Raw genomic sequence first — 26,700 nt, 5'->3', positions numbered from 1 at the left:
TCTCAACAGTCCTACAGTGTAGGTTCATTTAGCTCCATGTTATAGCTGGGAACACTGAGGCACAGAGATTTACTGACATCCCCAAAGATTCTTTGTTGGTGGTGGCAGAAACAGGTGGCACCCAGCTGTCTGGCCCCAGAGGTCACGTTCTTACCACTACACTACCTGGCCTGAGTCCCAGGGTAGAATTCAGGGACTTCCCTCAGGAGGGGTTGGGCCAGAGGAAAAAGGCTGAGGCCAGCCCCTCTTCTCAATCCTGCCTCTTCCTATCTGGAGGCAAAACTCATTACCATCAAGTTGATTCCAACTCATAGTGACCCTATAGGACAGAGTAGAACTGCCCCACAGGGTTTCCAAGGCTGTAATCTTTAGGGAAGCAGATCATCACTTCTTTCTCCTGTGGAGCGGCTGGCTGGTGGGTTCGAACTGCTGACCTTTTTGTTAGTAGCTGAGCATTTTAACCACTGTGTCACCAGGGCTCCTCAGGGAGAGGGCCAGAGACTGGGAATCACTGGTTTCGTAGTCCTTGGGTAGGAATTGGGGCACCCTTTCCTATGCCCTCTAGCACCTGAGGACAGAGTTACCTGGGAATTCTCAGCTGGCAGGTCATGCCTGTCCCCTCCCAGTTCTGAAAGTCAAGAAAGCAGTCCCCCCTCCCCTCCTTCTGGCCAGTGCAGCCCTACCCTTGTGTTCTGGGTGCCCACGTGCCCATTCCTACTGGCTGCTTCTTCCTCCTTGGAGCAGACACAAGACTGAGGTGGCATTCGGGAAAAAGGTCTCCGGTGAGGACGACGTGCTGCTGGGGGGCCAGGCCCGGCCCCAAGAGCCCTCCTTCCTGAAGGCCATGGTGGTCACCTTTGGCCCCACCTTGCTCATCAGCTCCTGCTTCAATCTGATCCAGGACCTGCTCTCCTTCGTCAACCCACAGCTCCTCAGGTCTTATCACACTCCTCTGCTGCAGCCATTCCCTGGGCAGGGGGCTGGCTGGTTGAGCACGGGGGTGAGCCCAGAGGGAGGAACCACATGTAGGGCAGAGTCCTAGCCCGAGAGGTGATTCTCAATTGTTGCATGACTTTCAGCAAGTCACATCACCTGTTGGCGCCTCAGTTTTCCCAGTCACAGTCAACTTCTATGCGTGCTATGTGTCAGGCATCACAGTAGGTACATCTAACGTCTCCCAACAATCCTCCAGGGAGCTGCTCCTATTCCCATGTTACAAAAGAGGAAGCAGAAATTCAGAGAGGTGAAGCAACTTGCCCAAGGAAGGGCACACGGCTGGAAAAGATGGAGTTGGAACTGAGTCCGGGGCTCTGACTCCAGTTACCATCAGGCTCTGCCATCTGTCACATGAGTGGCTTGGACTAGAAGGAGCTCTCAGATGAGAGGATGGCGAGAAGATCTGCCTAGCAACAGAGCCCCAACCCCATACCCCTCCATTCATTCATTCATGCATGCATGCATGCATGCATTCAACGAACATTGAAGGTAGCAGATATGGTGCTAGACACTAGAGATACAGAGATGAAATAAATAAGACACGGGCTAAAAATCTTGTTGGAGAAACCGTATGTAAATCAATTACAGTGTGGGAAGAGGTATACTCAGGAGCCTGGAAAACCCCCGGAGGGACAAGGAGCCAGCCTGGGAAGGGGCAGGGCACATTCACCAGCTAAGGAGATTAGTTGGGAAGGCCAAGTGAGCGTTAACTAGGTGAAAAAGGAGGGGAAAGTGTAGCCAGGCCAAGTCACAAAGGCCTGAAACAGCATGACTCAGGAACTCCAAGCATCTCTCAATGCTGGAGAAACTGGTGCCCAGAGGAAGGGGTAGGCACAGAAAACAAGAGAGGAAGAGCTAAGGATATCTTTGAAAGATTTTATGCCTGGGAGGGATGCCTTGTTTGCATTCCAAAAGGATCTCCCTGTCAGCAGCATGGGGGATGCAGGGCAGAAAGGCCAGATGGAAGTGAGCCAACCCGGTCAGGTAAGAGCCCAGGCCAGGAATGAAATAAGGATCAAGGAGCCATTCAAGAGATGGGTGTGTGGCAGGGAGGGGGAAGGTCACTGGGTAACTGAAGGAAGAAGAGTCTCTTGATGAGATGATTACCTCAGGCCTTAAGGAGGCTTGCTGAGGGGTGAGGGGGTAAGGTGGTGAGGTCAGTCTTGGCCATGTTGAGCTAGAGGTGCAAGGAAAAATTCCCAGAGAGCTGGAGATGGCATTTTCGGAGCCATCCTCCTGGAAGTCAGAGTTCCACACCTGGCTAAGCTCTCACAGAGAGCACATGCCAAGGAAGTGGGCCCCACACTGAGCCCTAGGGGATTCTGACAGGAAAGGGTCAGCAGGGGGACTGACTCCTGGAAGAATGTCACGAGTGTGTGGCGATGTGGACCAGAGGCAGAGAAGGCTTCCCAGTGAAAAAAATCAGCCAGTCATAGAGTCCCCTGAGTTTGTTAGTGACTTGTCAAGAACAGAGGCCTCCACAGAGGGGCACAGTCTGAGAGCAGAGGTCTGTAGTGGAGGCTGGGCCCATGATGATCTAGAAACATGTTTGTTATAAAGGAAGGTGAATTCATTTCCTAGAGCCTCTGCAGCAAATTACCACAAACTGGGAGGCTTAAAATGAAAATTTATTTTCTCACAGTTCTGGAAGCCAGAAGTTCAAAATCAAGGTGTTGGCAGGGCTGGTTCCCTCTAGGGCCTCTGAGGGAGAATCTGTTCATGCTTCTCTCCTAGCTTCTAGTAGTTGCTGGCAATCCTTGACATTCTTTGGCTTGTAGGTGCCTCACTCCAATCTCTGCTTCCATCTTCACGTGGTGTTTTCCTCTCTCTCTCTGTGTGTGTGTGTATCTGCATCTCTGTGTATAAATCTCCCTCTCCTTTCTTTTATAAGGATACCAGTCAGTCATGATAGGATTGGCTCACCCTAATCCAGTATGACCTGATCTTAACTTGATTGCATCTATCTACAAAGACCCTTTTCCAAATAAGGTCACACTCACAGGTACCAGGGATTAGGAGTTGAACATACCTGTCTGGGGGACACAATTCAACCCACAACAGAAGGGGCAGGCTGGCTATGTCTATGGCTGGAGGGCTTCATGGAGTTGAGGGGGGATTTATCCCAACCTGGAAGAGGCTTGATTATGTCAATAGGTGGTGGCACAGAGTAGGCAATGGTAATGAAGATATTGAAGATCAGGAGAAAGAGGGGCAGTGAGGGAGGCGGATGGGATCCAGGGTTCAGGGGTGGGATCAGGCTGGGAAAGACAGAGGGACACCCTCTCTTCTGAGTAAGAAGAAAGGAGTGAGTTTGGAGGGAAGTTCGTGGCTGAAGGAATTCTCAACAGGTGGTTAAGTGGGAAGACAGATCAGCTGCTGAGAGGGGTGAGTGGGGACAGGCCTCCATGGGAGAGGAGGTGGATTAGGGCCCTGGAGAAGGTCACTCAGCAGCACTGGGGAGATGCTGATATTGGAGAAGATGGAGGGAGGGACAAGAGTCCTGTGGTCCTGCAACAGCCTTTAGGGCCCTCAGCAGTCCAGGAGAAGGTACAGGAAAGTCAAATAAATGGGCACATGGCATTTCTTCCTGCATGTGTTTCAAGAAGGTGAGAAAGGCAGGCAAGGCTGGTGGTGAAAGAGTATTGAGAGCAGTGGGTGGAGGGGCACACATGGATAGAGAAGGAAGTCGAGGCTGAAGGGAACCAGGTTGGAGGGGTCATGGTCTTGAGGCAGCACTGGGCAGCCCCCCTGGCCTGGGCGATGCTGGGCGTAGAGGAGCAGCAGCTCCACCTGAGAGATTGCTGAGGCAGAGGGCGGAGTAGAGGTTGAGAGTAGAAGGGTAGGGCGGCTATGCAGGGAGCACCTGGGGGAGCACTCCCCGCCCTCATGCCTCTCTCCTCCCTTGCAGCATCCTGATCAAGTTTATTTCAAACCCCTCGGCCCCCACCTGGTGGGGCTTCATGGTGGCAGGGCTGATGTTTGTGTGCTCCGTGATGCAGACCGTGATCCTGAACCAGTATTACTACTACATCTTTGTGATGGGGTTGAGGTTACGAACAGCGATCATAGGTGTCATCTACAAGAAGGTCAGCTGGAACACGGGCAGGAGCCCCTGTAAAGTTTGAAGAGGCTCATGTGCCTTGTCCATCACTCTGCTGTTCCCTTGCAGGCTCTGGTCATTACCAATTCAGTCAAGCGTGAGTCCACTGTGGGAGAAATTGTCAACCTCATGTCAGTGGACGCCCAGCGCTTCATGGACCTTGCCCCTTACCTCAACCTGTTGTGGGCAGCACCCCTACAGATCAGCCTGGCAATCTACTTCCTCTGGCAGGTGACTTTCAAAGACCTCTGCCTTCTTCCTCTGACCTTGCTGCAGAAGGGATGAACAGCAGAGAAGGGTCAGCAGAGGGCTGTATAATGGGCACGAGAGCTTCCCTAGCATTGACAACGAGGACGCCGGTGTCTGCAACTGAGTCTCTCCAGCCTTTGCAGTTATCCTTCCCACACGGCCCAGGGAAGGAGAGCAGGACTTGGAGGCAGGATGGGTGTGACTCTGGCTGTCATTGTCTGTCTGTCTGTAGTTGCCTTCCTGTGTGTCTGGACATCTTTATGCTTGTGTGTCCTTATCTGTCACCACCGTCTGTTGTCATTATCTGATGGGCCAGCTGCTTCTGCAAATGATTTGGTCGTTCTAGCTTTCTGTGCATGTCCGCTTTTCTCTGTCTGTTTGTTTGGCTGACTGCTGTCTTTTTGCTTCCTGCCCATCCCCATGTTTCAGGCAATACGCCTATCTGTCTGGTGGGTTCTGTCTACTGACTCTGGTTGTCTGTCTGTCTTAACTATCAACACGTGCCTCCTCAGAACCTGGGTCCCTCTGTCCTGGCTGGAGTGGCTCTGCTGGTCTTGCTGATTCCACTCAATGGAGCTGTGGCCATGAAGTTGCGGGCCTTCCAGGTGGGTGCCATCAGAATTGCAGCTGGCCATGTGCTAGGGGAGGCCATTCATTTACCTGGGGTCCTCTCAATTACCCTGTTTATTGAGTATGGATGGATATCAGCCAGTTCCACAGCCTTAGCTCACTCCGTCCTTGCAACAAACCTGAAACGGTCCTAGGAACATTCTCCTTTGCAGCTGAGGAACCAAGGCCCAGAAAGTGTATGGCAGTGCAGAGTCAGGCAGAGCAGGGACTTGAAGCTGCGTCCTCTGGTCTAATGAGAGCTTTTCCCACCACACTATGCCGAGTGTTAATAGTCATTCTGTCATTTGCAAACACTTATTGAAGTCTTCAGTAGCTCCCCACTGCACATGGAATAAATGACAAGCTCTCTGAGACCTCTCACCAGCCCTCTACTTGCTTTTGAAGCCCTTACTTCATGGGGTATGGCCAAGTTTCAGCCAGTCTGGCCATTTCTTTTCTCCAAAGCACCAAGCTCTTTGTGCCTCTGGGCCACCCCACCCACTGTTCCGTCTGCCAGGAATGCTCTTCACCTCCCCACCCCCTTGCCTACCTCACTACTTCCCTTCCCTCACCTCTCAGCATAAATGTCATTTCCTCAAGAGCCCCACCCTGACTATCCAGTCTAAGTTCATTCCCCTGCCCCCACTCCATTATTCTCTCACAATACCCTGTTATTTCCCTCCAAAGCACCCGTAATAATTTATAATTAAGCATGTATTCGGGTAATTTACTTAATGTCTGCCTCCCCTGTCAGACTGCCAGCTTCCTAATGGCTGAGACCGTCTCTGAATTGTTCATTATTATATTCATCATGTCTAGCACAGGGCCTGGCACATAGCAGGCACTCAATAAATAGGGGTTGAATGAATGAATTAACTTGATGCACTAGGCCCTGGGAGTCCCTGGGTGGTGCAAACGGTTAACAGGCTCCGTTGCTAACTGAAAGGTTGGAGGTTCAAATCCACTCAGAGGTACCTCGAAAGAAAGGCCCGGTGATCTACTTCTGAAAAATCAGCCACCGAAAACCCTGTGGAGTGCAGTTCTACTCTGACACACATGAGTTGGAGTTGACTCAACTGGCAACTGGTATCAGATCCTGGGTTAGGGCCTGTGGAACGAAGATAAATTAGAACCGATCCCTATCCTCAGGACATTCACTGCCAAAGGAGGAAGCATGTATGCAAAGAATAAAAGGAAAGTACAATATGCTGTAGAAACTCAGGGGCCGAGGACACTTCCCGGGAGGGTCAGTGATGGTGGCATTGAGGTTGGAGCTGGCTTTTGTCAGGCAGAGGTCACAGTGCAGGCACCGGCAGGGAGGAGACGGAAGGTGAGCAGTCTGAAAGGGTCAGAATGTGTGAGCCCCCATGGGTAGGAGGTCTGGGAAGGGGAGCAGGGCATGCCACTGCCACTCTTTCCACCACGCAGGTGGAGCAAATGAAACTCAAGGACTCTCGCATCAAGCTGATGAGCGAGATCTTGAGTGGCATCAAGGTGCTGAAGCTGTATGCCTGGGAGCCCAGCTTCTCTGAGCAGGTGGAAAGCATCCGACAGGGCGAGCTCCGGCTGCTGCGCAAGGCTACCTACCTGCATGCCATATCCAGCTTCATCTGGATCTGCACCCCCTTCCTGGTGAGGCTCTCCACCCCAGGGCTGGGCTCCTGCCTCCTGCTTGGCCAGCCCAGACCTCCAGGCCCCTCAGTATGGCTGGAGACCAGGGGATGCTGCTCTGACACCCCACCCCCCACCACTGCCCAGGTAACCCTGATCACCCTTGGGGTGTACGTGTCTGTGGACCGGAAGAACGTGCTCGACGCCGAGAAAGCCTTTGTGTCCTTGACCCTGTTCAATATCTTAAAGGTGCCCCTCAACATGCTGTCCCAGCTCATCAGCAATACAGCCCAGGTGACACTGGGTGGGGCTGCGGATCTGCTGGACTTAGGGCAGATTGTTGGGGTCAGGGCAGGGTCACTTAGGGCCAGGATCAGGGTGAGTTTCTGAAATCAGGGGAGGCCCATTTGGGATTGTGGAGAACTATTCAAGGGTGAATGAGGTCATTAGGGCCAGGGGTCATTTGGGGTTAGAGGAGGTCAGGTAGGGTCTCTGAAAACCTGACTTCTGGAAACAGCCTCCTCTTACCAATCTGCCCTTATCTTTGTGAGTGCCATAGAAGATTCCACCATGGGAGGGACCCCCAGGGCCCCTTGCCTAGCTCAGGATGTTGCAGACCAGGCAGGAGTAAAGGAGTGGAGAAGGTAGGAAAACGGCTCCCTCCAGGGCTGACTCACACCCCCCTTCAGACCAGTGTGTCTCTGAAACGGATCCAGCATTTCCTGAGCCAAGATGAACTTGACAATGAGTGTGTTGAAAGAAAGACCATCCCCCCAGGTATGGAGAGGCTCTACCTGGGCTGTCCTTACCCCAGGCTGTGCTCCAGAAAGTCCTCTGTTCCAAGTGGCCTAATTTTTCTCTTGGGACTCCTCTCCTTTCTCTTTTCACATGTGCTTTAACTCTATGCCCCCTTCTCCTCTCCCAGACTCTCTGCTCTTCTCTCTCCTGGGATCCTGGGGCTCCCTTCCCCTGCCCCCAGGGCTTCCTGCCCCTCCACCCCTGCCCCCAAGCTTCCCCACCCTTTCCCTCTTGCCCTTTGCCCCAAGGCTTCCTACACCTATCCTTCCTTTTATCCCCCTAGGGGTCCCTTCCCCATTGCCCAGGCTTCCTGCCCCCCACCTCCCCAAGCCTCCCTGCCCTGCTTCCCCATCCCCAGGGCTCCCTGACCCTGTACACCTTGGTCTCCCAGGCTATGCCATCACCATAGACAATGGCACCTTTACCTGGGCCCAGGACCTGCCCCCCATCCTGCACAGGTACCAGCTTCTCCCAATCCCTTCTCAGCTGCTTAAAGTGGGCCCAGTGTCAGATCAATAGAAGCACCCACCCCAAGTCTTTGGCCTGGTTGCAGGAAAAGCCTTGGCTTGCCAGGGTGGTGACTGGATGCAGGGAGGCTTGAGTGTCCAGGTGGAGGGTTGGGAACAGAAAACCTGCCCTCCAGATCCTGCCTCTGACAGGGTTCCTGCTCTCCTTGCCCTCAGCCTAGACATCCAGGTGACAAAAGGGGCACTGGTGGCTGTGGTGGGGCCTGTGGGCTGTGGGAAGTCCTCCCTGGTGTCTGCCCTGCTGGGGGAGATGGAGAAGCTGGAAGGCAAGGTGTATGTGAAGGTGAGAAGGGCAGGGGCTCCAGGGAAGGGCATGAGGCTTGGTCAGGCCTTGGGTGAACCCCAAGGTAACCTTCTTCTGTGGCCAGGGCTCTGTGGCCTACGTGCCCCAGCAGGCGTGGATCCAGAATGCCACTCTTCAAGAAAACGTGCTATTTGGGCAAGCCCTGGACCCCAAACGCTACCAACAGACTTTGGAGGCCTGTGCCCTGGTAGCCGACCTGGAGGTGTTGCCTGGTGGGGACCAGACGGAGATTGGAGAGAAGGTACAATGTCCTCTCCCATCCCTGGGGAGTCATGCATACCACTGCCCTCTTCAACCCAGCCCAGTCTATGTGTGCATTTATTCATCCATCCATCCATTCATTCATTCATGCACACATTCACGAACATCATGCCTGGCACTGGGGAAATAGATCTATTACTGGGGGACCCTGGCTTATGAATAAGTAGGGGTTGTAGAGTGCTCTGGGCAGAGTGCAGGGAGGATGCCGACAGGGGGGTCTGCCTAAGGAGAAGTATCATTTTTTAGCTGAATCTCAACAGCTAAGGAAGAGGATTGTGTTGTTCATCTGTTCATCCACTCATCAGCTTTTTAGGAAGCACCTACCGTGTGCCAGGCATAAGGTCCCTGGGTGGCACAAAATGTTGGAACCCACCAAGTGGCTCCATGGAAGAAAGGCCCGGTGATCTGCTTCTGTAAAGATTACAGCCAAAAAACCCTGTGGAGCAGCTCTACTCTGTAACACACGGGGTCACCAGGAGTCGCAATCGACTCAACAGCAGCGGGGTTTTTTTCTTTTTTCGTGTGCCCAGAAATATTCTACAGCAGTGAACACACCAGACTAAAACCTCTGTTCTCGTGTAGCTCACAAACACACACCTAATTTAGTGCCCAGCACACAGTAGGCAAGGACCTCTAGTGGCGCAATGGTTAAGTGCTCAGCTACTAACCGAAAGGCTGGCGGTTCAAACCCCCCAGTGGTTCCACAGGAGAAAGAACTGGCAATTTACTTCCATAAAGATTAGAACCAAGAAAACTCCATGGGGCAGTTCTACTCTGTCATATGGGGTCGCTATGAGTTGGAATTAACAGCACACAATAACAACAACATAGAAGGCACTCCCCAAAGACTGTAGGTTGAATGCAGGAATTCGGGGGCACTCACATGCCTCAGCCACCACAGCTGCAGGTGGGTCCCTCAGCCTTTCCCCAGTAGCTCTAGCCCCCACCCCTCATCTGCTTTGCCCAAGGCTCAGTTTCTTAGGGCACCCTACAGAGCAGGGACCTGTTCTAGAGGGAATAAGGGAAGCTGGTGGAGGAAGAGTAGCCTTTACTTCTGGAGTCTGCTCTCTGGGCCCACCCCTGCCTCTACATATCTCATTCCTTACCCCCACCACCACCACCCCCACCCCCAGCCATGAATTTAAGGCGGGAGCTTACCTCGCCTTTGGCAGCTGAATAATCTGAAGGTGGATGACTTCTGGGGCTGATGCCGGGAGCCATCAAACCTGAGTTCCCTTTCTCTCTTCTTCCCTTAATGGCCCAGCACCTTGGACAAAGCTGTTAACATTTTGGGCTCTAATTTCTTCATCTAGAAAGTGGGCTAACGGTACCTCCTTGGAAGGACTGATGCGAGCACCAAATGGGATAATTGTTGTGAAGGCTGTTTGGGAATTATATAGGTGATGAGAGATTAACAGGCCTATTGAGGGCCTTCTGGGGCTTTCCAGCCTCCCAGAGTATGAAGGTGGCAGGCAGGGAACGCAGTGCCCCTGGGGCAGGCTCCCAGGCAGGCAGGAGAGGGGAGCAGAGCAGGGAGGGAGGCTGCCCTCGCCTGCCTGGGAGGACTCTGACAGCCACTCCCCCTCCCTCCAAGGCTGCTTTAAGGGGACAGGATCAGGCATATGAAATGTGATTCCGAGGGCTGCCTTGCTTGATGTCAGTGAACAGCCCCTTGTCCCCCCTGTGCCTGTCTGGGCTCCCTCCCACCCAGTACCCACTCCCTTTCTCCCTCCAGGGCATTAACCTGTCCGGGGGCCAGCGGCAGCGGATCAGCCTGGCCCGAGCTGTTTACAGTGACGCTGACATTTTTTTGCTGGATGACCCCCTGTCAGCTGTGGACTCCCACGTGGCCAAGCATATTTTTGACCAAGTCATCGGGCCAGAGGGTGTGCTGGCCCGCAAGGTGAGGCCTGTGGGAGGCTAAGGGGGTGAGTTGAGATTGAGGGTCCTAGGAGAAACTGGTAGGGAGATCTGGAGGTGTGGGAGGCCTGAGAAACAGGAGAGGGGGTGGGCAGCAGAGGGCACCCTTGGAGGGCACCCTACCCCAGGGGCACTGAGCAGGCTGCAGCAAGAGTGGGATGAGGCCCCGGTGTGCCTGCCCGTGCTCCCTGACACACGGGCACCCCACACTAACTCCATGGCCCCCACCTGTGCCGGGGGGGGGTATGCTGAGGGCGCAGGGGACGAGAGACTGTTGCCTGCTCCTCAGACACGGGTGCTGGTGACACATGGAATCAGCTTCCTACCCCAGATGGACTTCATCATAGTACTAGCTGATGGGCAGGTGTCTGAAGCTGGCTCCTACCCAGCCCTGCTGCAACACAACGGCCCCTTTGCCGAATTCATCCGCAACTACGCACCTGGCGAGGATGAGAGGCACCCGGAGGCTAGCAAGACCGGTATCCAACATCCCTGGCCCACATATTCCTGTGCCCTCCTGGCCTCTCCCCTGTCTCTGGTCTGAGTGTCTCTGGATGGTCTCACTGTTATACAGGGAGGCTCTGGGACTACCTGTGTGACAGCTAGATACCACCAGAAGTCAAGTCCCACCTCTTCCCTTACTGGTGGGCCTTGGATCAACAGCTCAGGTCTTGGAACCTTAGTTTTCCCATATGCCCAGCTTATATGGCAGAGCCGTTTCACAGATAAATTTCTTGGTAAATGTTCAAGTTCTTGGCAAAGTCATTTATTTGTCTACAAATATTGATTGAACAATTACTATGTTCCAGGATCTGCTCTGGCATGGAGACATGACAGTGAACAAGCATAAAAAAGTCTCTGCTCTCAGGAGCATAGTGAAGTTTCCGGGCCCACAGGACTTCCTCAGCTCCCCAATCCCAAACTCTGGGCTGATTCACAGATCTTTCCCTAGGTCTTCTCTCCTACTGCCATATATACAGCTAACAAAGCATTCATTCGTTGTTGCTGTTCTGTGTGTGGAGTTAATTTTTGACTCATAGTGACCCCATGTGACAGACTAGAACTGTCCGATAGGTTTTTCTCCTGCAGGGCCTCTGGGTGAGTTCCAGCTGTCAACTTTTCAGTTAGCAGTTGAGTGCTTAACCACTGAGCTACTAGAGCTCCTTAACAAAGCAATTACTAAGTGCTAGATGTAGTTTTTTGTTTTTTTTTTAGATGTAGTAGGGAGCCCTGGCGGTGCAGTGGTTAAGAGCTCAGGCTGCTAACCAAACGGTCGAATCCACTAGCTGCTCCTTGGAAACCCTGTGGGGTGGTTCTACCCTGTCCTATAGGGTTGTTATGAGTTAGAATTGACTCAATGGCAACGGGTTTGTTTTTTTGGTATATGTAGTAGGGAGTCCTGATGGTGCAGTGGTTAAGCACTCAGCTGCTAACTGAAAGGTCAGTGGTTTGAACCCACCAGCCCCTCCACAGGAGAAAGATGTGGCAGTCTGCTTCTGTAAAGATCACAGCCTTGAAAACCCTATGGGGCAGTTCTACTCTGTCCTATAGGGTCGCTGAGTCAGAACCGACTTGATGGCAATGAGTTTGGTTTTTTTGGTATACATAGTAGTACGTCCAGAATGCTCCTTAGAAGCAAGGGTAGTGAAACTTCATTTCACTTACTTTGGACATGTCATCAGGAGGGACCAATCACTGGAGAAAGACATTGTCTTAGTCATCTAGTGCTGCCATAACAGAAGTACTACAAGTGGATGGCTTTAACAAAGATAAATTTATTTCCTCATAAATTTAAGTAGGCTAAAAGTCCAAATTCAGGGCGTCAGCTCCAGGGGAAGGCTTTCTCTTTCTGTTGGCTCTAGAGGAAGGTCCTTGTCCTCAATCTTCCCATGGTCGAGAAGCCTCTCAGGCACAGGAAGCCGGTGTCCAAAGGACATGCTCTGCTCCAGGTGCTGCTTTCTTGGTGGTATGAGGTCCCCAACTCTCCGATTGATTCCCTTTCCTTGAAAGATATAAGGTGGTGCAGGACCCACCCCAGGGAAACTTCCTTTACCTTGGGTCAAGGAGGTGACCTGAGCAAGGGTGGTGTTACAATCCCACTCTAATCCTCTCAACATAAAATTAAAATTACAATCACAAAATGGAGGACAACCACATAGTACTGGGAATCACAGTCTAACCAAATTGATACACACAGTTTTGGGGGGGACATAATTCAATCCATGACAGACATCATGCTTGGTAGAGAGTCAGCAAAAAAGAGGGAGACCTTCAATGAGATAGATTGACATAATGACTACAACAATGGGCTCAAAGACAGCAATGATTGTGAGGATGGCGCAAGACCAGGCTGTGTTTCATTCTGTTGTACGTAAGGTTGCTGTGAGTTGAACCAACTTGACAGCACCTGACAACAGCAACAAGGTACCCGGTGCTAGGCACTTGACACACATTCTTTCCTTTAATCCTCACAATGACGCTATGAGGTTGATTATTGTCCCCATCTTGCATTTGAGGAAACTCCTGCTCAGAGATGCTAAGCAACATGTCTAAGGTTAGGCAGCAAGGAAGTGGGATTTAAGCTCAGCCAGTCTGACTCCAGACCCAAGCTCCTAGCCCTTATATTTGAGTCCCTTTCTCCATTGTCCTTGATGGGAAGTTTTTCTTATTGTCTAACCTATCTTCCTTTCTGCCCTTTCAATCTTCTCTTTTTCCCTCATGCTTGTCCATTCAGGCATCTTCACTGGAGTGGGGATGGGGGATTCCAGGGGCTTACAGGGTGAGCTAGCCAACCTCTGTCTCCTTCTCCCCACCCCTCTGAAGCCTTGGAGGATGCAGGGGATGAAGAGGTACTGCTGATCGAAGACACACTCAGCAACCACACTGACCTGACAGATAATGAGCCCATCACATATGAGGTCCAGAAGCAGTTTATGAGGTGAGCTCCTGATAGCTCCCAGCCCCCCACCCATGCAGGAGGCTGCATCAGGGCTCCCCAGGCCCATTCCAGGTGGGGTGCAGGTGAGCATTCTCCCTGACACTCCCCTGGGCCTCTGGCTGCAGCCTGAAGCCTCTTCCTGGGACTCTGTGCTGTGGGTATGTCAGAGGCCTCTCCTCCGGGCCTGACTGGCTACCTCCTCAGACAGATGAGCACCATGTCCTCAGAAGGGGAAGGCCCAGGGTGGTCTGTGTCCCGGAGACGCCTGGGCCCAGCAGAGAAGGTGACCCCACCTACAGAGACAAAGGCGAATGGGACACTGATCCAGGAGGAGAAGGCAGAGATGGGCACTGTGAGTGGAATGGCTGAGGAGGGCTGGAGAGGGTGGATGCCCCCCAGGAGTCCTGGAGCTGATAGCAGTCCTCTGCTCCCACCCACTGGCTTTAGATAAAGATGAGCGTGTTCTGGGATTACACCAAGGCAATGGGGCTCTGTACCATGCTGTTCATTTGTCTACTGAACATGGGTCAAAGTGCAGCCTCCATCGGGGCCAACATATGGCTCAGTGCCTGGACCAACGAGGCTGTGGTTGACGGCCAGCAGAACAACACCACCCTGAGGCTGGGAGTCTATGCCAGTTTGGGAATGCTGCAAGGTGAGCCTGGGGCAGGGTTTTAAACCAATTCAGTTTGTTCTGGTTCTAATGCTTGCTGATGATTTGCATTTCAAACAATTTCTCAGGTGGTGCTAATGCTGCTGGTTAGGGACTAATTCTGAGAACCACTAGTAAAGTAAAAAAAAAAAACAAAAACCCAAAACCATTGCCGTGGAGTCAATTCCAACTCATAGGGACCCTACAGGAAAGAGCAGAACTGCCCCATAGGGTTTCCAAGGAGTGGCTGGTGAATTTAAACTACTGATCTTTTGGTTAGCAGCCAAACATTTAACCACTGGGCAACCAGGTCTCTGCTAGCACAGCAGTGGTTCTCAAAATGTATTATACATAAGAATCAGCTGGGACTCTTGTTAAAATGTAGATTCTGATTCAGTGTCTCTGGGTTGGAAATAAGGGTTGGAAGCGCTGGCTTAGGGGAGAGCCAGGAAGAGCCTCCACCAGTCCTTATATCTCTGGGCTTAAAAAAACCAAAAACCAAATCCGTTGCCGTCGAGCTGATTTCGATCTTATAGCGACCCTATAGGACGGACTAGAAATAGCTGCTCCATAGTTTTCAAAGCGCGCGTAGTGGATTTGAACTGCAGATCTCTTGGTTAGCAGCCGTAGCACTTACCCACTACGCCATCAGGGTTTCCTCTGGGCTTTGGGGTCCTGCAAATCTTGCCCCTGCCTCTGAGCCTCCCTCCACCATCACAGCCATAGCCCTGCCCCAGTGCCCCCCTAGCTCAGCCTAGCCTTCCCCCTGCCTCCAATCCTGCCCCTCCATCCCCGCCCCCTAGCCCAGGTAAGCGAGCCCGCCTTCTGCCTCCCCCACCAGGGCTCCTGGTGATGCTGTCCGCCTTCCTGATGGCGGTGGGCGGTGTCCAGGCGGCTAGATCGCTGCACCAGGCGTTGCTGCACAACAAGATGCGCTCACCACAGTCCTTCTTCGACACGACACCCTCGGGCCGTATCCTCAACCGCTTCTCCAAGGACATCTACGTCATCGATGAGGTCCTGGCCCCCACCATTCAGGTGCTGCTCGGTGTCTTCTTCAACTCTGTCTCCACCCTTGTGGTCATCGTGACCAGCACTCCAGTCTTTGCGGTGGTCATCTTGCCTCTGGCTGCGCTCTACATCTATGTGCAGGTGTGCCTCACAAGCGGGCGTGGCCGGAGGGAGGGCGTGGCCAGAGAGTGGCTGCTGGGGGCGTGGCTCTGGTGGGTGTGGCCCTCGAGGGCTTGGGAGGTGGGCTTCTGGGGCGAGGCTTCTCAGTGGGAGGGGCTGTCTTATGGGCTGGTGAGAGGAGCTGAGGCTTGGGGCGGTTTAGTCCCAATTCGCGCAGCGGGTTTTTAGTAGGGGCAAAACCGGCCAAACCCACTGCACTGAAGCTATTCCGACCATAGCGACCCTATAGGACAGAGTAGAACTGCCCCATTGGGTTTCCTTGGCTGAAATCTGTACGAAATCAGACCGCCACACCTTCTCCCGCGGAGCGGCCGGTGAGTTCCAGCCCCGGACCTTTCAGTTAGACGCAGTAGTCAGTTAACTTCACCTCTTTGAAACTGGTTTTCCTCGCCTTTAAAAGAGTGATAATCATAGAACCCACCTCATAGGGTTGTTGCAAGGATAAAATGAGATAGTCGTATAAATCGTATCCTCTGTGACTGCCCCTGGGACTTCTTCCTGTTGGCTATTTTTTTTTTTTTTTAGTTTTTATTGTGCTTTAAGTGAAAGTTTACAGATCAAGTCGGACTCTCATAAAAAAATTTATAAACACCTTGCTATATACTCCTAATTGCTCTCCCCCTAATGAATCGGCACACTCCTCTCCTATTTCTTTTCGAGTCCGGCTAGCTTCTGACCTATTCTACCCTCTCATCTTCCCATTCAGACAGGAGATGCCAACTTAGTTTCATGTGTCTACTTGATCCAAGAAGCTCATTCTTCACCAGTATCATTGTTTTTCCCATCCCAGTGCCGTCGAGTTGATTCTGACTCATAGCAACCCTATAGGACAGAGTAGAACTGCCCCGTAGAGTTTCCAAGGAACGCCTGGCAGATTTGAACTGCCGACCCTTTGGTTAGGAGCCGTAGCACTTAACCACTAGGCCACCAGGGTTTCCGTCTATCCCATAGCCCAGTCCAATCCCTGTCTGAAGAGTTAGCTTTAGGAATGATTCCTATCTTGGGCTACAGAAGGTCTGGGGACCCTGACCTCCAGGGTCATTCTAGTCTCAGTTACACCATTAAGTCCGGTCTTTTTATGAGAATTTGGGGTCTGCATCCCACTGCTCTCCTGCTCCCTCAGGATTTCTTTGTTGTGTTCCCTGTCAGGGCAGTCACCGGTTGTAGCCAGGCACCATCTAGTTCTTCTGGTCTCAGGCTGATGTAGTCTCTGGTTTACGTGGCCCTTTCGGTCTCTTGGGCTCATAATTACCCTGTGTCCTTGTTGTTCTTCATTCTCCTTTGCTCCAGGTGGGTTGAGACCAATTGATGCATCTTAGATGGCCACTTGCTAGCGTTTAAGACCCCAGATGCCACTCTTCAAAGTGGGATGCAGAATGTTTTCTTAATAGATTTCGTTATGCCAATTGACTTATATGTACCCTGAAGCCACAGTCCCCAAACTCCCACCCCTGCTACGCTGGCCTATTGGCTATTTTTAAAGAAAACATTGTTAAATAGTTGGGGACGTAGTATACTTCCCGACTTTTTATACATATCTAAACGTATATGTGCATATGTTTATAGATACGCATGTATGTCTGTAACATATATGGGTTGATAACATGAAGCTACAGCTAACGGCAAAAGGCATTCAGAGTCGCTGAGCTCCTGTTCTGCAATTAGTTAAACAGTTGATGCAGGTAATCCACAAGGCAGACAGAAGCTCAGCGCCTATGTCTGGAGACCATACACCTGTACAGCTCTGGCCATCTTGGGGCCCACAGAGTAGAAAACAGGAAACTGGAGGCAGAACTATGTTTTTATGGGGCTGAAGTTTAAACAATGCACAAGAGGGGCTCTTTAAGGAAAAGAATATGAAATTACCTGATTTTTGCAAATTTTGCAAGAACAGTTGACTGTGAGCACATTACTAGGGCCCCTAAGTGGAGGTAGGCATATTCACTGACTGAGGAGGTCAAGCAAGGTCTTCCTCTGTCCCACAGAGGGTGAGGGGGCCATTCTGACCAGGGAATCAGAAAGGCTTCATGGAGGATGTAGTCTGGAAGAACCAGCAGATCTAACAGAGGGAAAGGGCAGAATGAGTTCATGGAGCCACATTAGGACCCTGAGCTGTAGGTCCTTGAGGGCAGGGGGTGGTAGTAAGATCTCAGATGGCGGGAATGGAGCTGGCTGGAAGGAGGCTCCAGGGAAATGGGTGGGTTCAAAGGGAGTGCAGGACTGAATTGGGAGTCCCACGGCCCTGACCCCAAGCTCCTTCTCCCATGCCTGTCAGCGTTTCTACGTGGCCACCTCGAGACAACTGAAGCGACTGGAATCGGTCAGTCGCTCACCCATTTACTCCCACTTTTCGGAGACGGTGACTGGTGCCAGTGTCATCCGGGCCTACGGCCGCACCCAGGACTTTGTGGCCATCAGTCACGCTAAGGTGGACATCAACCAGAAGAGCTGCTACGCCTATATCATCTCCAACCGGTCAGAAGCCCCCTCCCCCACCCCTGCTTCTTCAAGAGCTCCCACCAGGGTCTTTGCTGGGGAGACCCTGGTGTTCTGGGTCCTACCCCTCCTTCCCCCTAAACAGAGCACTGCCCCCTTCCTGCACCTGCCCCAAGTCCTCCTTGTCTGGTCACCCACAGGTGGCTGGGAATCCGAGTGGAGTTTGTGGGGACCTGCGTTGTGCTCTTTGCTGCATTCTTTGCCGTGACTGGGAGAAGCAGCCTGAGTCCTGGGCTGGTGGGCCTTTCTGTGTCCTATGCCCTGCAGGTACAGAGGGGCCTGCGCCCCAGGGCAGGGCCACCAGTGGGGGAGAGGCCGCACAGGTGTCACAGGCATTTCCTGAGTGCTTCTCTCTGCCTATTGTGGGGACAAGCCCTAGGCTCTGCTCCCAAGGAGCTGGCAGTTGAGTGTGGGGAGACACTAGCACCAGCAAGGATCACAGTACAGTGTATGTAGGACTTCGTGGAGGGAGGAACAAAACGGTGTGAGAAGAACCCAGGGGAGTTTCTCTCCTTGGGGTGTCGGAGAAATTATCTTGAACTTGGCCTCAAAGAACAAAGAGAACGTGACCCGGCTGTGGGCAAGGTGTAGAAGATCATCCAGCCAAGCTCCTGAAACAGTGGAGTGTAGGGATAAAATACCTCTCGTGTTTACATACCTGTAGAGAAAGTTCAGAGAAGGTGACCTGGGGACACAAACTTGTGCAGGAGGTCAGGCAGATTATATGCTGCTACCAGCCTGTGCTGTGAAAAAGTGAAGTCCTGCACATAGGAATTTTACAAAGCAGATCACATTTTCAGTGTCTCAGGTGGCTGCAGTCTTGAGTGATTTGGTAAATAAAAACCTAAACCAAACCCACTGCCGTTGAGTCGATTCTGACTCATAGAGACCCTATAGGAGCAGTTCAATCCAGGCAGACTGGCTTTCTCTGACTTAATGCATCTATGAATCACCCAGGGATCTTAGTAGTACTCAGATTCTGATTCAGCAGGCCTGGGGTGGGGCCTGGGATTCTGCATTTCTATCAAGACTCCTTGATACCCAAAGTGTGGTCCATGGACCAGCTGCATCACCATCACCTGGGACTTTGTGGGAAATGCAGAATATCAGGTCTCACCCTACCTACTGAATCACAAGCTGCGTTTTAACAAGATTCCCAGGGAAGTCCAACGCATATTAAAGTTTGCAAAACACTGGGCTAGGTGGTCCTTGGTTAAGTCTGGATCATCACCATCTGGCGCATAGTTGTGGTAGAGCACCAAGTGGCACATCTGTGGGCTTGTCCAGGCCCACCTGGGGTCATAAATGGAATAGCAGCAGGAGAAAAGGGACCTGATCTCTTCCTAAAATCATTGTGGGGGTGGGGGGAGGACTCTCCCTTCATGTGACCCAGTCCCTTTGATCAGGTGACATTTGCTCTGAATTGGATGGTACGAATGATGTCAGACTTGGAGTCTAATATTGTGGCTGTGGAAAGAGTCAAGGAGTATACCAAGACAGAGACTGAGGTGGGTACCGGGATGAACCTGGAATACATGGGGAAGGGGACTTTGTGGCCTGCCACCTCTAGGCCACTGTTCAGTCTTCATTCCTTCATTCATCCATCTACTCAGCCCTTGTTGCACATTCACCAGAGGTCCAGCTTTATGCTCTGAGCTGTAAAGGGTTCAGAGTTGAGCAAGACAGAGTCTGCCCTTCAGCAGATTCTGTTGCAGTGAGAGAGTTAAGACAATCTGAAGGCTCTGCGGTGGCTGGCAAGAGCTCAGGTTGGTGTACCCAAAGAGGGCAAATAAGAGGGCATCATTCAGCTGGGGTAACCTGGAAGGCAGGTGACACTTGAAGGATAGGTGAGTTTTGATAAACTAGATAAGATGTTGGGGGAAAGTGCTGCTACATTGTGGGGTTGGCAGCCAATGTCACAAAACAATTTGTGTATTAATTGTTTAATGAGAAACTAATTCATTCTGTAAACTTTTACCTAAAGCACAATAAAACAATTTAACAAAAAAGAGGGAAAAATGTTGGGGTGGGGAGAAGTGGGGCAGTGGGAAGGTGAGAATTCCATTCAAACAGACTGGTTGAAGGATCAGAGGCGGGGTGGCATGGCCTTTGTTGGGGAAAGGGAGTTGTCCTCCACTTTTCTGTACCCACCCCCTCCCATAGCCTCACCCAAGACCTCTTCATGCCAGAAGCTGCGCCATCTCTGAGGTGTCAATGCCAGAGGACCCACTTTCAGATCACCCTTTCCCATCCCTGCCAGTCCCCGTGTCCCAGGTTATCCACTGGTACAGTACTTTGTCCTCATGGAGAGGCCCAATCCTGGGACACTGCCTTTGTCTCTGTCCATTAGGTCCTTCTAGCTTAACCTCCCTCCCATCCAGCCTAGATTCTAAGTTCCATCAACACAAATGCCCTCAATTCCCTTGTCCTTCTGTCTCTCAGTTGTGCTCACCTACAAGACCCCAAGCACAGGTGAGCCTGTCTACCCTCTTCATGCCTGCACTGAGCGGCTAAAGCATTGCTGGAGAAAATCACTAATTTTACTTCAAATATTATAACCACACATCGCCCCTGGGCATTCCCACTCAGCCTTCCCAATAAGCGTGCGTTCCACTCTCAGAGAGAGCCGTTCCAAACATTCTCTCTCCTCAAACCCCACATCTCCTGCTCTCTCGTGGTCAGCTGTGGACCTTGCTTGCCACTTAATGAGAAAATAAGTCATAAGATGTGAGTTTCTGTAACCTTTCTGCCTCCAGACCTTCAAGCCCGCCTGCATCTCCCTCTTTTAACAGGAAATGTCCCTCCTTGTTTCAAAATCCAGGCCCTCTGCTTTGTCTCATGACAATTCAAGGACTTGACTTCCTCAGTTATGCCCTTGATGTCCTGTATCATAAGCCTTGCCTCCTCTGTTGGGTGATTCCCATCCACCTGTAAACATGTGCTATCATATCTCTCATTCCAGACAACCCAGACAAGTCCTCCCTTTCTACTACACTCCACGTCACCTACTGCCCCGTCCTCTTCTCTACTTCATCATAAAGCTTGCTTAAAAATTGGAATGCTAGTCATGAAGAATCTACATCCTCATTTCCCCATGATCCTCATACTCTAGTAGAGGGAGACACGCAGTCAACAAATAAACACATCTCTGTTACATAAAGAGGTGACGCTACTCAGGGATGAGAAGTGCTTGGCCCTGCTGCTCTGTATAGGGTGGTCAGGGAATACTTCCTGGAGGAGATGATATTTGAGTCAAATCCTGATAAAGGTGAGGGCACAAGCTGAGTGGATATCTGGGGAAAGGGGATTCCAGCAGAGGGAACACCAAGTGTTCAGTTCTCTCCACGTCCTCATTTCCCTTTCCCTCCTCTGCCTGCTGCAGTCTGGTTTCTGTTCCCCGCACTCCACTAAACACGCTCTCCAGTGACCTCCCTGGCCCCAAATCTAGAGGACACTTTTCTGTCCTCATCTAACTCAACCTCTCCGTGACACTCAGATGACGTGACCCCTTCCTCCCTCTTGTAACTCTCGTCTCATGGATTCTAGAACCCTTGTTCTTGCGCCGTCAGTCAGGCTCCATCACACGCTCCCCCAGCCCATCATTCCTCCAGGTCTGGCCTCTCCACCCCTGTGGCCACCATCCTCCCCAGGCATCACATATCATCCTCCTCCCCTCTCTGGACTTCATATTCTCTCTCTTCATGTCTGTTGTTGTTAGCTGGGGTCGAGTCAGCCCCCAACTCATGGCAACCCCATGCACAATGGGATGGGACCATTCTGCTCCACAGGGTTTTCTTATTTTTTAATTTAATTTAATTTTGTTATTGTTGTTGAGACTATACACGGCAGAACATAACACCAATTCAACGATTTCTACATGTACAATTTAGTGACATTGATTACATTCTTCAAGTTGTGCCACCATTCTCACTCTCCTTTTCCAAATTGTTTCTCCCCATTAATGTAAACTCACTGCCCCCTAAGTTTCCTATCTAATCTTTCGAGTTGCTGTTGTCAGTTTGATTCCATATGAATAGTTCTTAAAAGAGCACAAGGCTCGAGGCAGACATTCTTTACTAGTTAAGCTAAACTATAGTTTAAAGGGAATATTTTCATGGAGTATTTTTGGTTTAAGGTTTAAAAATTATCTCAGGGCAGTAGTTTTAGGGACACATCCAGCCTCAATGACTCCAGAAAGTCTGAGCTCCATGCAATTTTGAAATTCCATTCTGCATTTCCCCCCCTTTTGAACAGGATTTTTCTATAGAATCTTTGATCAAAATGTTGAGTAATGCTCCACAGGGTTTTCGTAGACTGGGTTTTTTGGAAGTAGATTGCCAGGCCTTTCTTCCTAGTTCCTAGTCTGTCTTAATCTGGAAACTGCTGAAACCTGTGCAGCATTATAGCAACACACAAGCCTCCACTAACAGACGAGTGGTGGCTGCACATGAGGTCCACTGGCCGGGAATTGAACCCAGGTCTCCTGCATGGAAGGCGAGAGTTCTACCACTGAGCCACTACTGCCCCCATTCTTCATATCTACCATTCCAGTTGTCCCCTGTCTATACACACAATCCTCTCTTCTTATCCTAAAATATTCCACCCTCCGCCCCGCTACCCTCTCTTTTCTTGAACACTTCCTCAAGAGACAGAGGTCTATATTTGCTTTGCTTTCTGACCGCAGGTGTCCTGGCTTCCCCTGCCTCAAAGCAGGGCTGGCTCATGAGTATGTGACCTGTGCAGTCACACAGGACCCCACTCTTAGAAGGGCCCCATGGCTTGCAAAGACTTTGTGCTTGGTTTAATGCTCTGCTGTTGCCACCTTATAATTATTAATAATTTTTAAACAAAGGGTCTTGCATTTTCATTTTGCACTGGGCCCTGCAAATTATGTGACTGGTCCTGCCTGGAAGCCACCATCATCTCATGCCCAGATTATTGCAACAGCTTTTTCACTGATCTCTCTACTTCTACCCTCCCTCCCCACTCCCAATCTATTTTCCTCATAGCAGTCAAAGGGATCCTTCAAAAACACACCAAATCACATCACTCCTCTGCACACAGCCCTCTAAGGGCTCTGCATCTTACTCAGAGTAAATAAACATAGTCCTTCAAATGACCTTCAAGGCCCTACATGATGACGCCACCCATACCTCAATTCCCTCCCTCTTGCCTTCCTCACTGTGCTCCAGAACACACACACTCAGGAGCATTTGCACTGGCTGTTCCCTCTGCCTTGAATGCCCTTCCTTCAGATATCCACTTGGCTTGTGGCATCACCTCCATCAGGACTTGACTCAACTATCACCTCCTCCAGGAAGTCTTCCCTAACCACCCTGTGTAGAGCAGCAGCACCAAGCACTTTTCATCCCTGTGTATCATCACCTAGAGATGTTCTTATTTGTTGATTGTGCGTCTCCCCCTACTAAAGTATGAGTTTTATGGGGACAAGCACTGTGTCTTGTTCCCCATTGTGTCCCCAGGGTCTGCACAGAGTAGCCACTCACTAATGAGTGGAGAAAGGGGATGAAAGGAGGTGCTGGGGCAGGCAGGGATGAGGGACCTCGGGAATACAGGGCACAAGGTCGAAGTAGAGAGGGCAGAAGAGGGACACTTTAGAGTAGCCACTGAGGGATAAAGAATGTGTTAGGCTGCAAAGTTGGACCATGGGGGGCTAGGGGCCCTCCCCCAGGGACCACAATGGGTGAGGATTAAGGGGGCTCAGGGAAGAGGGAGGCTGAAAGTCGGAGAGGACCAGGCTGGGGAAGAGATGCCGCCTTAATGTTGAACCTCTCATGTTCAGGCCCCCTGGGTGGTGGAGGGCAGCCGGCCCCCGGAGGGCTGGCCCCTACATGGTAAGGTGGAGTTCCGGAATTACTCTGTGCGCTACCGGCCAGGCCTGGACCTGGTATTGAAGAACCTGAGTCTGTGTGTGCATGGTGGTGAGAAGGTACCATGGGGTGGGTGATGGGGTGCGTACTTGTGCTGGGAGGGGGTGCTGCCACAGCCCTCAGGGGGAGTGTGGGTCTTTGAGAGAGCCAGTGTCTAGCTCAGACCTCTGCTTGGCCTCTCTAGGGGAGTCCTGGGGATGCCCTCTCTTCCCTGAGCTCTCCCAGCCCCTTCTGACTCCTCAGTCTCCCCCTGACAGCCCCCTCGCCCATCCCCTCCAGGTGGGAATTGTGGGGCGCACAGGGGCCGGCAAGTCGTCCATGACCCTCTGCCTGTTCCGCATCCTGGAGGCAGCGGAGGGTAAAATACTCATTGACGGCCTCAATGTGGCAGACATTGGGCTCCATGACTTGCGTTCTCAGCTGACCATCATCCCTCAGGTATGAGTGCGGCATGCACTGGCCACACTGACCAATGGCCCTGGGGGCAGGCCTACCCCTAGTTCTGTAGCTTGAGGATTGAGGCTGGGGGGTGGGCAGCAGGGAGCACAGTCACAGAGGAGCCACCATAGTCGCAGATCTGGAAGGGTCAGGTGTATGGTGATCCAGTCGGACCCTGCCCCGTGACATCCTGCGAGGGCAAGTGGGGCAAAGCCACAGGAACCCCCTCCAAGGGCCCCATTCCCTGAGATGTTCTACCCTGGTCTCCTTTTTGCATAGCTCTGAATTATATTTCACTTTTTCGGCCTCCTCTGGGGTATTTTTTCTGCCAACTGGACACTTTGGAGTCAGATGAGTGGCTGCAGTTCCTGCTTTAGCAGAGGACTTTGTGACTGGTAAAGCTGAGGTTTATCGCTTCCCCACAGGCAGTTTTTCTACCTGCTTGGCTGCTGCCTCTGCCCCGGATGGCTTTGGACAGAGTGGCAAAGGGTGACCTCAGTCCCTCTCCTTTACCCTGACCCAGGGCCCATGGCTCCTGGGGCCTGAGCTGCCTACTTCTGGGGTCTTGTTGTGTCCACAGGATCCCATCCTGTTCTCAGGAACCCTGCGCATGAACCTGGACCCCTATGGCAACTACTCAGAGGAAGACATGTGGCAGGCCTTGGAGCTGTCCCACCTGCGGACGTTTGTGAGCTCCCAGCCAGCGGGCCTTGACTTCCAGTGCTCCGAGGGTGGGGAGAATCTCAGGTAACAGCTGGGAGGAGGCAGGTCCTGGGGAACTGCTAGGAATTGCAGCAGGGTGTGTGTGGAGGTGTTATTTTGTATGAAGCATGTTCTATGTGCCAGGCACCGGGCACTACCTTACTGACTCTTCACACAAGCCCCAGAGGTAGTCCATGATCCCATTTACAGATCAAGAAACTGAGGCTCAGAGAGGATAAAGGGCTTGGCCAAAGTCACACAGCTGGGAGAAGGCATGCCTGAGATTTGAACAAAGCTGGGGAGATTCCGAAGTCCTATGTCCGTGTGAGGTTGTCAGGGCTATGCTTGGCCTGGGGAGGGGAGCTCTGGGCAGAACCTGTGGAGCAGGTAAAAGGAAGGACTAGCTTCAGTGCTCATTTTCCAAGATGGATGCCATCTGGCCAGTAGTTGAGGCGTGGGAGAAATGAGCTCTCCAGGCCTTTCTTGGCTCCTCTCCAGAGCTGACCTGGACACCCCTGGTTTTATATCCCCAGCCTTTGAGCTGTACATCAGGGAAGAGCCAAGAGGCCTTTCAAGATGAGTCTTATTGAGTCTAAAGCCTTGAGATGCCTATACCTGTGTTAGCTGTGTGATTTGGGGCAAGTTGCTTAATCTCTCTGTGCCTCCTTTTCCTTTACTGTATAATAGGGATAATAACAGTCTATGCCTCTTAACAGTACATTATCATAAAACAATATAATGTGAGCCACATGTGTAATTAAAAGCTTTTTAGTAGCCACATTAAAAAAAAAAAAAAGAAACAGGGTAAATTATATTTTATATATATCATCTAAGTATATTATATTTAAATAATGCAAATATCTTATACTTACATATATTTTAGATTACAAAACCTATTTTATTTAGCTCAATATATTTAAACTATTCTCATTTCAAGGAGCCCTGGTGGCTCAGTGGTTAAGCACTCCGCTGCTAACCAAAAGGTAGGTGGCTCAAACCCACTATCCTGCTGTGCAGGAGGAAGGTGTGGAGTCTGCTTCCGTAAAGATTACAGCCTTGGAAACCCTATGGGGCGGTTCTACTTTGTCCTATAGGGTCGATAGGAGTCAGAATCAACTTGGCAGCAATGGGTTTATGCTCATTTCAACATGTAGTCGATATAAAAATGATTAGAGACATTTTACCTTCTTTTTTTCATACCAAGTTTGGAATCCAGTGTGTATTTTACACTCGCAGCACATCTCAGTCCGGACTCGCCACCTTTCATGTGCTTGGTAGCCGCTTAGGGCTTGTGGCTGTCATAGTGGATAGAGCAGTCATAGGGATATTGCGCTGAAATGGGAAACCCTTAGCCTGGTTATAACACCACCACAAACCAAATAACCTTTACCTCTTCTCAGCATTTTACAGTGTTACAACACCCTGGCCTCCACTGTCCCGTTTAAACCTTACTGCAGTCCTGTGGGTCCAAAGCAAGGCTCAGAAATAATAGGTTAGTTGCCCACAGTTGCTCAGCCAGCAAAGATGAAGGGCAGTGTCTCAGGGAGGAGGGGACTTTTGCCCCCAACCCTTCCTTCCTGTATCTCAGCCACCTCCTTCACCCATACAAGGGGTGGGACCCCCCCGCCCACCCCAGTCCAGGCGGCCCTTCAAGGTCCAAGGCACACAATAACTGGCTTTTGATTACAAAACCACATTGGGGGTTGCCGGTGGTCCATCATGGGGTCTCCAGACCCCACGTCCCATAGCTGTTTTTCCTAATCTCCTATCTCCACTTGATATCAGCACCTCCCCTAGAGTGCTCCCCAGCCACACACACACACACACACACACACACACACTCAGCTCTGAGAAAGAAATTGTCTCCCCTCCTCCCTCACTGAGCTTGTAGCCAATTCATGTATAACCAGTATCCTGTGCCAGTCCCACCATAAATCAGCCCTGAATTCTATGTGGCGGGTCGTGCTGTTGCCAGAACCTTCATTAGTTGAGGGAACAGGCCAGAGTTTGAGCCTGG

General features: G+C 51.4%; 1 protein-coding gene across 8 annotated transcripts in view; it reads left to right on the top strand.

Annotated features, from left to right (window-relative positions):
• ABCC3 (ATP binding cassette subfamily C member 3) overlaps positions 1–26,700 on the top strand; it is a 49,101-nt gene that overhangs the window by 16,537 nt on the left and 5,864 nt on the right. For 3 of the 8 annotated variants that reach the window (XM_049859696.1, XM_049859695.1, XM_049859694.1), the window contains 22 exons: positions 745–936; positions 3,905–4,082; positions 4,166–4,327; positions 4,858–4,950; positions 6,383–6,586; positions 6,713–6,859; positions 7,255–7,342; positions 7,755–7,821; positions 8,047–8,173; positions 8,259–8,435; positions 10,191–10,358; positions 10,665–10,854; positions 13,199–13,313; positions 13,518–13,665; positions 13,761–13,968; positions 14,807–15,117; positions 17,432–17,631; positions 17,793–17,919; positions 19,059–19,160; positions 23,456–23,602; positions 23,823–23,981; positions 24,562–24,728. In XM_049859696.1, coding sequence (XP_049715653.1) covers positions 745–936; positions 3,905–4,082; positions 4,166–4,327; positions 4,858–4,950; positions 6,383–6,586; positions 6,713–6,859; positions 7,255–7,342; positions 7,755–7,821; positions 8,047–8,173; positions 8,259–8,435; positions 10,191–10,358; positions 10,665–10,854; positions 13,199–13,313; positions 13,518–13,665; positions 13,761–13,968; positions 14,807–15,117; positions 17,432–17,631; positions 17,793–17,919; positions 19,059–19,160; positions 23,456–23,602; positions 23,823–23,981; positions 24,562–24,728 — 3,477 coding nt within the window. The other 5 variants (XM_049859697.1, XM_049859698.1, XM_049859700.1 and 2 more) reach the window with 5 other exon arrangements.

This window comes from Elephas maximus, chromosome 19, assembly GCF_024166365.1.
Source record: "Elephas maximus indicus isolate mEleMax1 chromosome 19, mEleMax1 primary haplotype, whole genome shotgun sequence".
Classification (NCBI taxonomy): Eukaryota; Metazoa; Chordata; class Mammalia; order Proboscidea; family Elephantidae; genus Elephas; species Elephas maximus.
The sequence above is the reverse complement of the archived record's forward strand: the minus strand, read 5'-3'. Positions and strand labels throughout refer to the sequence as shown.